Source organism: Crinia signifera, chromosome 4, assembly GCF_055691185.1.
Source record: "Crinia signifera chromosome 4, ASM5569118v1, whole genome shotgun sequence".
In the NCBI taxonomy this organism is placed as follows: Eukaryota; Metazoa; Chordata; class Amphibia; order Anura; family Myobatrachidae; genus Crinia; species Crinia signifera.
The window spans coordinates 86616611-86630531 of NC_139220.1; the positions used below are offsets into that span (position 1 = coordinate 86616611).

The window sequence follows — 13921 nt, forward strand, 5'->3', positions numbered from 1 at the left end:
GGCCAATGGGGATCCCCTTAAGTAGTTTTTACCACCACTTATAGCTCTTTTCCCAACATGTTGGATGCATAAGTTCTCTTGCATAGAAAAGCATATTGGACACCACAGCCTTGTGCAGCAAGTATGTATTGATCAACTAGAGGTTGTTCTGGGTTACTAGCTCATCAACTGCTCTTACATATCTCTCATATTATAACGGCAATAGACGCTTACCCTCATTATGAACACTGAGGGGGAGATTCTCTAAACTAAAAATGCGGTAAAAACCTCGTTATCTGGGTTTTTACCTCATTTTGGAATGCTGTAAAGCAGGGGTGTCAAACTCAAATTCATTGGGGGCGGCATCAGCAGTTTGGTCACCCTCAAAGGGCCGGTTGTATCTGTAGGTCCCCCTGTATAATTATAATGCCATGACACCACAGGCTGCTCCCCCTGTATAATATAAAATGAATGCCATGACACCACAGGCTGCTCCCCCTGTATAATAATAATGCCATGACACCACAGACTGCTCCCCCTGTATAATATAATAAAAGTAATGCCATGACACATAAATGATTATACAGGAGGAGCAGCCTGTGGTGTCATGGCATTATTATTATTATTATACACAGGGACACGTCAGGAAACAGCAGATATATATTTTTTCTTATTGTGAGTGTGATCCTCATCCTCACTTACTGTTTCTCCGTCTGTCCTGCAGCTGCTGCGGCTTCCAGCTTTTCTTCACTGCTTGCTGCGGCCACACTGTCCCCGACTCCCGGTCCAGCTTCCCTGCCTGCTCCTACTACTCTACAGACGCATGGGCGGGCGGCGTCATCGTCATGACGTCCCCACCAGGTGTCTGTCACTGCCGGGCATCAGAGGGAACAGGCGGCCGGGCCCTCCTCCACGTAGCCGTGGAGGCCGGCGGCCATGTTTCTGTAGCCGCATACATATGTGCCTACAGGAACATGACAGTGGAGGAACAGGTAAGGCGGCCGCGGACGTGGACGCGGCCCGCAGGACTCCTGTTTTAGACACACTGCCCCTGCGTGCTATCTCCTCGCGCGGGCCACATGACGAGGTCTGGCGGGCCGGATTTGGCCCGCGGGCCTTGTGTTTGACACCCGTGCTCTAAAGCATCCCCCGCCGGCTTATAGCGACGGGGGGCATCGGCAGAATAATCTGGTGATGCCCCATAGAAGCCTATGGGCTTCTACCATGGTTTTTTAAACACCAAATATTTTTTCCTAAAATAAGTTAAGCATAACAGTACTAGAAGGATACAAGTGAATGTTGTTGGTTCTTTTTTAAGGCAGGAGACTGAAAAAAAGGAGGTTTTATCATCATTGCCTTCTGCACACCTAATACAAACACCTATAAAAGGACATCATTTAAACATTACTTCCAATTTGCTTAATATAGCTGAAAGTGTCACAGCTGAACGTCCTCAGAAAAAAACTTGAAGCTAGTTATGAGGAAAATGGTGGCTCAGTGCATATAATCATACTTGCCTACCTGACCCTCTCCATGAGGGAGAAAATGCTCTGCTCCTGGACTTCCCTGGTAATGTATGATTGCCATCACCTGTGGTGAAACACCTTTCTTATCAATTACCTAGCTCACCACAGGTGATGGCAATCATACATTACCAGGGATGTTAAGGGACAGAGCATTTTCTCCCCCCCCCCCCCCCCCCCCCCCCACGGCTGCACATAAGATTTATCTTATGTGCAGCCGGTCCGACGTCCCGACTCTGACCCGATGCGCACGGGACCGCGCATCGGGTCGGACCGGGTGTCAAAACCTGCGATTTGGTCCGATTTCACTGCCCAATCCATCTGGATCGGGTGAAATCGGGGCCAAATCGCATAGTGTATGGCGGCCTTAAGTCTGCCTAGCATTAAGCTTCGCCCAAAATATTTTTAAATCTTCAGCTAGTGTAGAAATATTTTTTCTTATTTTGGTTTAGTTCATTCGAGAGCTTTGAAACAGACATGGAACTGAAAAGGCGTCTAAACTAGTGTTTTTATTCAAAATGTTTAATGCCAGGGACACATCCAGTGCTAATGCTTAAGTGCTTCGTTTTTTGTGTTTGTGCATTTCTCTGAAAATGACTTAATTATGTTGAGTATAAAATTGGTTTTATTGAAAGATTTCAAATCAATAATTGCAAAGCCTAATAACTTTATTGTTAGGGGTAAATTTATTTTATCAACAAGAAAGAGAGAAGAAACTCGGGTGGGGTGCACTCTAGATCCCCTAACTACAGTTGTTCTGTTAATTTAAATTATTATAAATGATTGTTAGGGGTAAATTTACTAAGATGTGAGTTCTATTGCAGATTGGATGTTGTCCATAGCAACCAATCAATTCGATTCTATAAAATATATGTGGGTGTGTGTATGTGTGTCTTTTGTGGCAAGTGTCCACATATCTGCATCCTATTTTATGATGCTTGCATTCATTCATAATTTTATTATACGTTCTATTCACTTAGCCGGTATTTTTTTAAAGTATAGATTTGGTTCCACACTAGTCCATACTAATAAGTAACAAACCAACTATAAATACAATTATTACTACAATAAGAAAATAATAAGAAAATGAATGCAAACGTTTTACTATTGTTTAATGCTAGTCTTTATTGTAATTCTCCTTTTATTGCAATAAAAATATTTTCGAAAAAAATGTAACAAACAAACAAAATGACAAAGTACTTCCTGGGTAGTTCAGCTCATTATGCCGTGTGGTGGTGTACCCTAGAGTCAATAAATATGCAGTATAAAGAGAAAGGAAAGAATACTCTTTGAAGGCGCGCTCTTAAAGAAAAGCTTTGAGTGCTCATTGTGTGTTTTTTTTATTTTATGTAGGTGAAAATTTTCAAGTTTATTAAATATGGATAAAAGAAAACTGTCTGCATGCCAGGCTAATTGTTTTATAGCCTGTGATTCAAGGGGATATGGTCGATGGGTCATTAGTCATTAGGTCAACATGCTGGAAGGTCGACAGGGGTTAATTTCGACAGTCAAAAGGTCGATGTTTTTTTTTTTTGAGCCGACATGTGCTGACAGGCGGTATTTCATGCCCTACCATCAACTAGGGCATGGTGGGAGAATAAAATAGTGTGCCGAGTGTAGCACAGCAACGTGTCTGAAGCATGGCGAGTGCAGCAAGCCATGCGAGGGGACGCGGTGCACTTAAAATTGTGTCCATGTTGACTGTGTCAACATTCGGGTAAAAAAAAGCCATTTTGACTGTCAACCTAACCCGTGTTTACCTAAAGCATATGTCGACCTAGACCCCTGTCAACCTAACTGTGTCGACGTAATGACTGTCAACCATTTTATGGTCGACTTAATTATTCCAACCCGATTCAAGTCAGCATGTAACAGAATTTTATTTTTAACATGAAAGGTGATGATAGAAGAGTTTTTTCTTTATATTTAATAAAAGTTAAATGTTATCCATATACTAGAAACACCATTCCTCTTTTATTTAATAGTGCACCTCCAAAGAGTATTCTTTCTTTTGTTTCTCTATAAAAGGACTGGATTCACTTCACATTAGTAAGGCCTGGTACACACCAGAACGATCCTGATTGTTAGTAGATTGTTAGCAGATTGTGTGATGGTTGCACGATCTGCTAACGATCTGCATCCAATCTGATCCCAGTCCGATCTGAGTCTGTATCCAGTTGAATGGATCTTTTAGAGATCCTGCCAGCAGCAGGTAGGATCTGTAAAACGACCAAACGAAAGCGGGGACGCGCATCGATTTGGAATTGGATCGGAATTGGATCTAAACATGCCCAATCTACATACAATCTGCATCCAATCGGTCGGAATTGGATCCAGATTGATGGAATTGAGCCCTAATCGTTCTGGTGTGTACCCCCCCTAAGGCTCACGGTGTCATTTCAGCCAAGTTTACATCTGTCCAAGTTGGAACAAACCCACCTTTATATACATATATACTGTATGTGGCTTTGAGCAGACAGTGCGTTAATGTGGCAAGAAATAATGTTTGTTCAGTCAACGTGGTCTTAATGGTCTTAATTAGCTCCACCTGTGACTCTTTTAAAATGTAATGAGTCAGTAATTAGTGCACCTGCTGGGTGACCTGGAAAACGTGAACTGTATGGGACTGAGTGTGAGAACCACTGCACTAAGGAATAGGCTAGTGTCACTTAATTTTGCTTGCACCTCTGTACCTGCAAACAGAATTGAATGAGTACTAGCCCTATTTAAAAGTGTCTCCATCACAACACCCCCAGAAATTTCATAAAAAAATGTAAGGAATAATTAAATTTTATAAAGTAAATATACTGAGTGTGAATGATGACAGTGACATCACCATTTCATAGTCATCTCATAGGATGCATTTTCAATCCAATATAACAAAGGACTTGAATTAGTTCTTAAGGGGAACAGAGCTAAAATTGGTTTGTGAACCACAAGGCTCTAGTAAGAGGAGATCCCCAAACAGACATTTCATAATGTGACATGTAGCTGACTATCTTATATTTAAATACCAATACATTACGCATTTCTTTAATATAATTTCAAGTATAGTTTATACATAAAACAATTCAATACAGTAATTAAGTGTTATTAATGATGGTGTCTATGCATACGTATTAAACCATTATAAAATGTGAACAAAAGCTATCATTACTTAAGTGTCATGTATTCAGGGCAGCGTCAGCCTCATTGCGCTTTACAAATGTGCTAATTGCAGGCAAGAATAGCCTATGAAGAAGCATCTCTGCAATGATTCAAACAGTTTCCTTGATTGATACAGTCTGGAATGCTGACATCAAGAAGCTAAATGGAAACAACGTACAAATAATTTATTATTCACCACCAAAACTAAAAGCGTATACTGAAAAAATACAAGAAATAGCAGAAAGAAGGAACACAGACCATAAAAGCAGAAGGCACTTTAGGATCATATCTATTGAGAGTGGAATTTGCACAATTACAAGGAGCACTCTGCATGCAGGCTCTATGGTACATCTCACACTTGTTTCCTCCCTGTGGTATGTCCATAGCAGCCACAGGGATGCGGTCATTTGGTCTACTGCATTATGGTAGAAAGTCATTAGGTCGAATCCATTAGGTCGACATGCTAAAAGGTCGACATGACTCTAGGTCGACATGGGAAAAGGTCGACATGATTCTAGTTCGAAAGGTCATTAGTTCGACAGGTCATTAGTTCGACAAGGTCATTAGTTCGACAAGGTCATTAGTTCGACAAGGTCATTAGTTCGACATTGTCTATGTCGACATTCACAAGGTCGACATGGAGTTTTTCACTGTTTTTTGAGCCAACATGTGCCGACAGGCGGTATTTCATGCCCTACCATCCACTAGGGCGTGGTGGGAGAATAAAATAGTGTGCCGAGCGTAGCGAGGCACCGTGCCCGACGCATAGCGAGCGCAGCGAGCGATGCGAGGGGATGCAGTGCACTTTAAACTGTGTCCATGTCGACTGTGTTGACATTCAGGTAAAAAAACAGTGAAAACCCCCATGTCGACCTTGTGAATGTCGACATAGACAATGTCGAACTAATGACCTTGTCGAACTAATGACCTGTCGACCTAGAATCATGTCGACTTTTCCCATGTCGACCTAGAATCATGTCGACCTTATGGATTCGACCTAATGACTTTCTACCATAATGCAATAGACCAAATGATCCCAACCCCAGCCACATTAGTGTACACTTACAATAACCCTAAAGCTGTGTACACACGGGGGCGATAGGGGCTGAAATCGCTGGAAAAATGGTCGTAGGCGACCATATTGCCAGTGATGGGAGTGTGCCCCAGCGATAAATCGCCGGGTGCGCGCTCCCGTTTTCAGCCCCTTTCTAATCGCTGGTCGCAGGAGCTTGCTCCTGCGACCAGCTGATTACCTCTGTGGCACCGCCGGCAGAGGATCCCTTTCATCAGCAACCATCTCTGGTCGCTGATGAAAAGGAGAAACTGAGCAATATATCTCCCCCGTGTGTAGGGGGCTTTAGAGCCTGCATCAGCATTGCTCTGGATACACATCCAGCTTCCCTGTTGTTCAGATGCCATGACAAAGTGCCAACATCAACGCACAAGATAATCAGAGGATGAATATGGCTCCTCCTCTACTCATTATAAACCGTTGCAAAACTGCAACACATACAAACGAATATAAGCAATCTGTACTCGCTAGGATATACGACTGACATGGTGCCAGGACATGGGCTTTGGGACCTGGCAATCTCTCAGAAGTGATGTAATCACATTACTTCCTCATCTGTCCCCTTAGCTTTACTACTGGCCAGGCACCAGCTGAAGCCACTTCTCATTCCGGGGCTTGGGAAATGCAGCAGCACCCATAGAACCCTACAGGGACTGCAGTAGCTGATAGAATTGGACAGGCTCTCCCTATAATATCTTGGAAATATTTGCAGGTATCTCCCAAAAAGAGGGGCTTTCAATTCTGCAAAAATACAAGAAAATCCACATCAAAATAGTTGTTCAGTCAAGACTGGGATACCCAGGTGTAAATTGATTGAGAATTACTGCTCTAGAATGTGTAAACAATTACCCCTATCTGTACCCACAATGACCTTGGCACACAACCTCTTGTACAGCAGATTGACGGAGTCTAGATCAGTGGTTCTCAACCTCGGTCCTCAAGGACCCCCAACAGTTCACATTTTCCAGGTCTCCTCACAGAATCACAAGTGACATAATTAGCTCCACCTGTGGATCTTTTAAAAATGTGTCCGTGAATAATGAGCGCACCTGCAGGGTAATCTGGAAAACATGAACTGTTGGGGTACTTGAGGACCGAGGTTGCGAACCACTGCTCTAGATCAACAATCCTGTGGCTGGCCACTCTTGGTCTAATGCCTCTAGTTGGACACCTAAAAGATAGCCAACAAGATCAACAGGAACGAAATTGGACACAAGCGTTAGATCAACTGGGCTATGAGCGACAGTTACTAGATCAACAGGAGTTTTTCACGCTTTTTGGTGCCTATGTCAACATAAACCAAAATAGACACCAAATAAATGTATAGCATCCTCTCGCCAGGACCGCCATGCTCTGCACACTATTAGGGCAGTATTCAATGAGGCCAATTTGCCATGTTTCATGGCGAATTTGTGCTTTTTTTCACTTTGGAAGGTGATTTTTTTGTGTCAGAAAGTGAATCACCCTATTCAACGTGCACTTTTCGCCGACGGTGAACAGTGAATGAGGGACAATTCACCGTTTGATACTCTCTGTAACTCGCTGCGGTTTTTCAATGTGATTCACCATGAGTGTATTCAATGAGAAGATGGCGAATTGCTTTCTAAGTGATTTTCACCGTGTGTCACCGTGTAGCAATCGCCATCTTTTCATGGTGAAGTGGAATGTGAACTTTTAAATTAATGTTTTTTTTTCTTCAAAATTTGGTGTAAAAAAAAAAAAAAAAAATGGTACTTGTTTCCTAGCACGGCCACAATCTTATGGATCGTGTACCTTTAAGTTAAGGTACACGATCCATACGATGGACCCGATTTCCTTTGAAATCAGGTCCATTTTGCCGGCTAGGACACAATATCGGGGGCATCGCGTCGGTCGGGACCATTAACATTGGTCCCGACGCGACCGACGCGATGCCCCCGATTTTTCCATAGGCTTCAATGTTAAAAAATATTTTAACATTGAAATCGTGTCGGGAAAGGTAAAATATCGGGGGCATCGCGTCGGTCGGGACCATTAACATTGGTCCCGACGTGATGCCCCCGATTTTTCCATAGGCTTCAATGTTAAAATATTTTTTAACATTGAAATTGTGAGAAAATGTGAAAAATGTGAAATGGGCCAATATGACCCATTTCACATTATAGATGTCCCCGTCGTCACCCCACGATAGACGCCAACCCGAAGCGTGGCGAGCCCGCAAGGGGCGGCGGTGCGCGTCCTCCGACCTTTTCATTCCCCTACTATCCACGTCGGCGTGGAGTTGAGAATAGAATAGTGTGGCGAGCGCAGCGAGCCACCGAGCCCGAAGCGTGGCGAGCGAAGCGTGCCCCGCGAGGGGACGCGTATAACTTCACAGGTATACGCGTCCGCTCGCCACGCTTCGGGCTCGGTGGCTCGCTGCGCTCGCCACACTATTCTATTCTCAACTCCACGCCGCGCTCGCCACGCTTCGGGTTGGCGTCTATCGTGGGGTGGGGTTTACGCTGTTAAATTTGGGGGGGTTGCTAATATTTTACATTGAATCCAATGTAAAATCGGGTCCCAGGGACCCGATTTACATTTCATTCAATCAAAAAATCGGGTCGAAAATCGGTCGGTCGCGTTGATCGCATCGCATGCGACCAAATCGCATGCGATGGACCCGATTTTTCCGACACGACCACCCCGATGTAAATCGGTGTGGCCGTGCTAGGAAACAAGTACCAAAAAAATCAGGAATTTTATTCTGTGAAGGGGCATGCTATTTTTACACAGCACATGAATATATATTTAATAAAAAAATTATATATATATATATATATATATATATATATATATATATATATATATATATATATATATAATTATTATTATTTATATACACATAGCAGCCAGCAGGGGGCCGGGAGCCGAGAGCCGCTCATTACATATTCATATATTCACTGCTCCCGATCATTACATATGCACGATCGAGAGCAGTGAATACCCGCTCTCCCGGGGGGGCAGCCTGTGCTGCCTGGCTCCCGGGGAGCCCACCTTCCCCCCACATACGTTCTGGGGCAGGGAGGGAGACTTCCATCTCCCTGCCTGCCGCCGTCCTCAGGCTCCCTGCAGCGACATTCGCAGTCAGGGGCAGCGAGCCCCTGCCTCATTGAATAGTGTGTCAGTGAGGGCTGGAAGCGAGGGCTCCAGCCCTCCGGAACACGGCGACTGTGCAACAGAATTCGCTGCACAGTGCGATTTGGGTCATTGAATACTGCCCTTAAAATCTAACTATATGCCGTTTGATGGTAAAGTATGAACCAAGTCGATCTAAAGCAAAGAAACATGAAAAACTTGTGTCAACCTTGTGATTGTCGATCAAACGCTTGCGTCTAACTTTTGTTACTGTCAATCTAGACGCTGTTGACTATCTTAAGGCATCTAACAAAACGCATTGGACCAAGAGTGGTTGAACAAGTGAGTCAATCTAGACGCCATTGAGCGGCTATGGGCACACACCCTCTCTCATATAACACACTGAGAAAGAATGAGGCACCTAGCAATGTCTGTGTGTATACACAGGGCAACAACAATTTGTGACGGATTAACGTGTTGTACAGTCATACTGTTTTCAGACTGCAAATGCAGGGTTGCACCAGGACTTTTATAGAATTCAGACCTGCATGTGCGGTCTGTTCAGATCGCATCAGCGAACGGGCAATATTGCCGGTTCCCTGATGTCATGCGGCAGAGCATCATTGGGGGCGGGGGAGGAGGCAGCGCATAGAGCTGGCATTGCTCCAAGCACTGCCTCCTCCATAGTGTGAATGAGAAATGGATCACTCGACCCGATTAATCTGTTCACAATGCACAGCAACGAACCGGTAAGAATCCTTGTTTTTACCCAGTTCGTATTGCTGTGTTGCTACCAGTAAGCTGTTACCGGTAACCCCTTTCACATCACACCAATTACCGGGTTGAACTGGCATGAACCCGGTAATTAAGTGCAATGTGAAAGTAGTGTTCATTCTAGCACCCGCCATCTTTGAAAACCCATGCAGTTCCTGTTCCCTGCCTGGGGTGTCACTGTCTGCTGTGGAGTTTCTAGCACAGGTCTGGTTTGCATATCAGTGCTGATATACAGATCACACTGTGCTAGAAGCACTACAGCAGATAGCGACACCCCAGGCACGGAACAGGAACTGCATGGGTTTTCAAAGATGGTGGGTGCTACAATGAACACTATGAAAGGGGTATTAACCTTTTGTTCATGCTCCAATCAATCAACATAAAAAAGTGTAACAAATTACAACAAACAGTACGCATATACAATCTGACAGAAGAACATCAGGTATGCCAAGGTGGAACATAAAATGGCAACAAGTGAACAGAGCACTAACCAGACAGGAAAGTTACCAGACAGCTGGAATACAGGAGAGTTCACAAGAACAAATCACATACTGCACTTCACACACAAAATGATACATTAAAAGATAGATTCAAAACATGACACTAAATATTTGCGTTGATTCATTATACAAATAGTTTCATGTAACAGACCTATAAATAGGTGGTAACACTACAAACTTATTTACAATATACAATAAAAATATTTGTACAAAAACAAAGTAATAACAAAATATAATAACACTATGTAACAGATCACCCATTTATTCAACAGATTTCTCCACTCCTTAATATTACACACAACATGTTGCATAACACAGACTATCACAGTGCTGTGTGTTCTGTGGTTCTAGCTACGGATAAAGTACTAAGGGAAGTAGCTACATAGCAAGCTGCACACTGATGCATTACAAAAAATATTAGCAGCCACAGGCAATATTAAAATGTGATTATTCAGCTATTAGGACTCTTGAGAAGCTCTGACTCAGGTTCATCAAGCTATGACTGACATGCAGGCAGCTTATGGTCATGTGACACAATCATTAAAGCCACATGACTTTACACAAAAACAGATTGGCTGAGTGCACTCCCAGGGCCTACTTCATGCCGACTGGAAAGACACTGTTACTACTAACTCATGGTAACGCTACTCACACCTGATGGTTATGGTTTCTTTATGGCAGGGATGGGGAACTTTCGGTCCTCCACCTGTTGTAGCACTACACAACCCAGCATGCCCTGCAACATGGCCACATAAAACTGTAACGAGGCATGCTGGGATGTGTAGTTTCACAACAGCTGGAGGGCCGAAGGTTTACCATCCCTGCTTTATGGAGTTACAGGTGCCATCTATAACTATTTTACCTCAACCAAACAGGAACATACTCTAAAAAATTAACACACACAAAAAGAAGACAGACAACAACAATCATCCACCAGATATAATAAATTCTTATGGATTATTTAGAACAAGCAAAAAAAAAAAAAAAAGCTGGTGCTCTGGCACAGTTGTAACAAACCAAGGGCCTGATACTGGTTCACTTGCAAAAGCTAATTCACTCTAACAAAACCATGTACACTGCAGGGGGGGGGTGCAGATTTAACAAGCACAGAGAGTTAAGGCCCACACACACTGGCGACTTTCACATGAAAGACGCTCAGTTTTGTCATTTGAGTGGCTTTCAGCATGAAAGCCGCCCAGTGTGTATATTCACTGAGCGGCTTTGGGCATAATTGCTCAGTGTGTATGGATCTTTAGATTTGGGAGTTATTTGTTTCTGTGCAATAAATACTGGCTGTTTTATTTTTACACTGCAATATTTATTTATTTATTTATTAACAGTTTCTTATATAGCGCAGCATATTCCGCTGCGCTTTACATAGGAGACAGTGATACAACAAAACAGGGTATTTACAGACAGTCAAAATGTAGGAGGGCCCTGCTCGCAAGCTTACAATCTATAGGGAAATAGATATCAACACATGGTTTTGTCCGTTTGAGAGAGAATTTGCTTTTGCAAGTGAACTAGAATCAGGCCCCAAGTGTTACAGTGCAAACTATAAAACACACAAGGGGTAATGTAACTGCCCCAAGGCCAGCTTCTCTTTACATGTGATAACCCCACCTCCTGTGTGTGTGATACCTGGGGGGACACCCTACATGGTATGACATGTTTGTACATGGCTGTTACAGTGAGCTGCATGCATTAGTACATACTTCGGATAGAAGTGTGCAGAGCTTCTTAGGTGCTAATTCCAAGAATATGACAAAAATAAGTTAACATATGATCCTTATGTACGGCCTTTATTATAGAGCATATGCTAACCTTGCATACACACCCGCTGCCATACAATATAAGGCCAGGGGGCCCGGGTGCTACGTGTGTCGTCCCCCCCTCACTGATGCACAGGGGTCGGATCACAACACTTAAGGCCTAGTGCGCACGGCGCATCCCCGAGGCTCGCGTAACGCCCCGCCGCCCCCTGCTCCCCTCCGTACCTGCTGATATCTGCTGCCGCTCTGCTCAGACATATCTGCAGTAGGTGGCCCGGAGCGGAGAGCGGTGGTTCCGGGGACAGAGAGAGCGAGGTGGCGGCGGCTCAAATCCGGGGACTGATGATGATACAGAGAGATGGCTAATACTGCCCTATGGAAGGGGGAGTAGGAGGAGGAGGAGGCAGCGCAGCGAGGAGGAGACTGGAAGAGGAAATGATACTGTGCACACAGCAATAATGCACTGGCTGCTGAGCACTGTGGGTACATTAATATGTGTGTGTGCACAGGAGCACAGGGCTCTGTATAGCAGCCATCACAATACTGGGGGGAATTTATTAAAATGGGAGTTCTATTTCACATAGGATGTTGCTATGGGAGACCAATTAGATACTATCTATTATCTTCCAGAAGGTGCTAAATAAATGGTTGCCCATAGCAACATACCATGTGAAAAAGAACTCCCATCTTTGTAAATCTACCCCATTGCCTCAGAATCTCAAATATCTTCACCCAAGGTTGTCACGATTATTATAAACTAGTTGTCAGCTGGGCAGAATGACGGAACAACATAATTGTAATGTCAGCGCCAACAGCTGTGGGCGTCCAAACCGAGCAACACTTGTCATACGCCGTCAAGCACCATCTAGATTCCAGCAGCGTGCAAAACACTTGTATTCCCCCCAAAGAGGTGAGGAGCAGTGTTAGCCCAAGGAAATGCATGTTTGGTGACCACAATACAAAACTTTTTTCAAGTTTCTTTGGAGAAGAGAAGGCGATGTTGCTATCACGTGATGATCTGCTTGTGTACAAAGAATAGAAGATTCTTTCGAATAGGCTCCCGTGGGTCAACCATTTCAGTGTGGCCAGTAGGGGCATTAAAAAAGTGGTAAAACGTAATTGGCCATTGGTGCAGACTAATACTGCTTTAAATCTAACTGAGACTGCCCTTATGCCGTGCTACACAAGAGGGAGGAATCTCCGTGACCTGTTAGTTAAGTCTGATGTAGCTACATTACAATGTTCAAGCAGTGAACAATTTCTTTCTCGTCGCCCTGGTTGCTACCGCTGCCTAGGGTGTACGACTTGCAGATCACTCACCAAGGGTGATTAGTTTTTCCACCCCTTTACAGGTAAACGTTATTCCATCCAACATAGTGTAACCTGCACGACAAGGTTCATAGTTTATATGATTTCTTGTCCGTGCGGGTTACACTATGTCGGCAAAACGGTCCTCTATCAAGCAGGCACTTGAGAAAGGGCATAGCGACCAGCCGGTCGCTCGCCAGTTCTTACAGGCTAATCACACCCTCCCTATGCTCAAATACATCATTTTCGATCACATTCCAGCGAGCATTAGACATGGGAATAGGGCTCTGAAGCTGCTGCGCTGTGAGACACAGTGGATTCATCGCCTGCAGACACTATCGCCGAGGGGTTTGAATGGAACGGCTGGTTTGCTCTGCTTTATATAAAAGTTGTATATATAATCCAGTCACTTGTCTTGGCTTTTGCCTGTGTGGGTCTCTCCGTTTTCAACTCCTGCTCGTGACCTTCTAGATATTTATGGTACTCTTACCTGTTTAAGTAATTGCGAAGTGGTATTACTCTCCTATTGATTGACGAGTCGCAGTTATATTGTTTCTATTTTTGCATTTGAAAATATTACCCTTGTGTCTTTCTTTTTGTATTTTTATGGTCCTTTTTTACGTAACAATTGTACGGTATTTAAGGATATTCTCTGTCACAAATGTATGTCATGTTGTGCTGATCGTGTGTATAATGTCACCGATTACTGCTTTTTGGTATTTTGTATGTAATATGTGTACTGTTGTCTAA

General features: G+C 43.8%; 1 protein-coding gene across 1 annotated transcript in view; it reads right to left on the reverse strand.

Moving 5' to 3' along the window:
- The window catches only part of NDFIP1 (Nedd4 family interacting protein 1), a 59909-nt gene extending 47642 nt beyond the window's left edge, over positions 1-12267 (reverse strand). Inside the window, exon 1 of the mRNA XM_083181932.1 lies at positions 12089-12267. Within this exon, the coding sequence (XP_083038058.1) occupies positions 12089-12121 (33 nt within the window). The 5' untranslated portion in view covers positions 12122-12267. The remainder of the gene's footprint in view (positions 1-12088) is intronic.
- Between the last annotated feature and the right edge of the window lie 1654 nt (positions 12268-13921).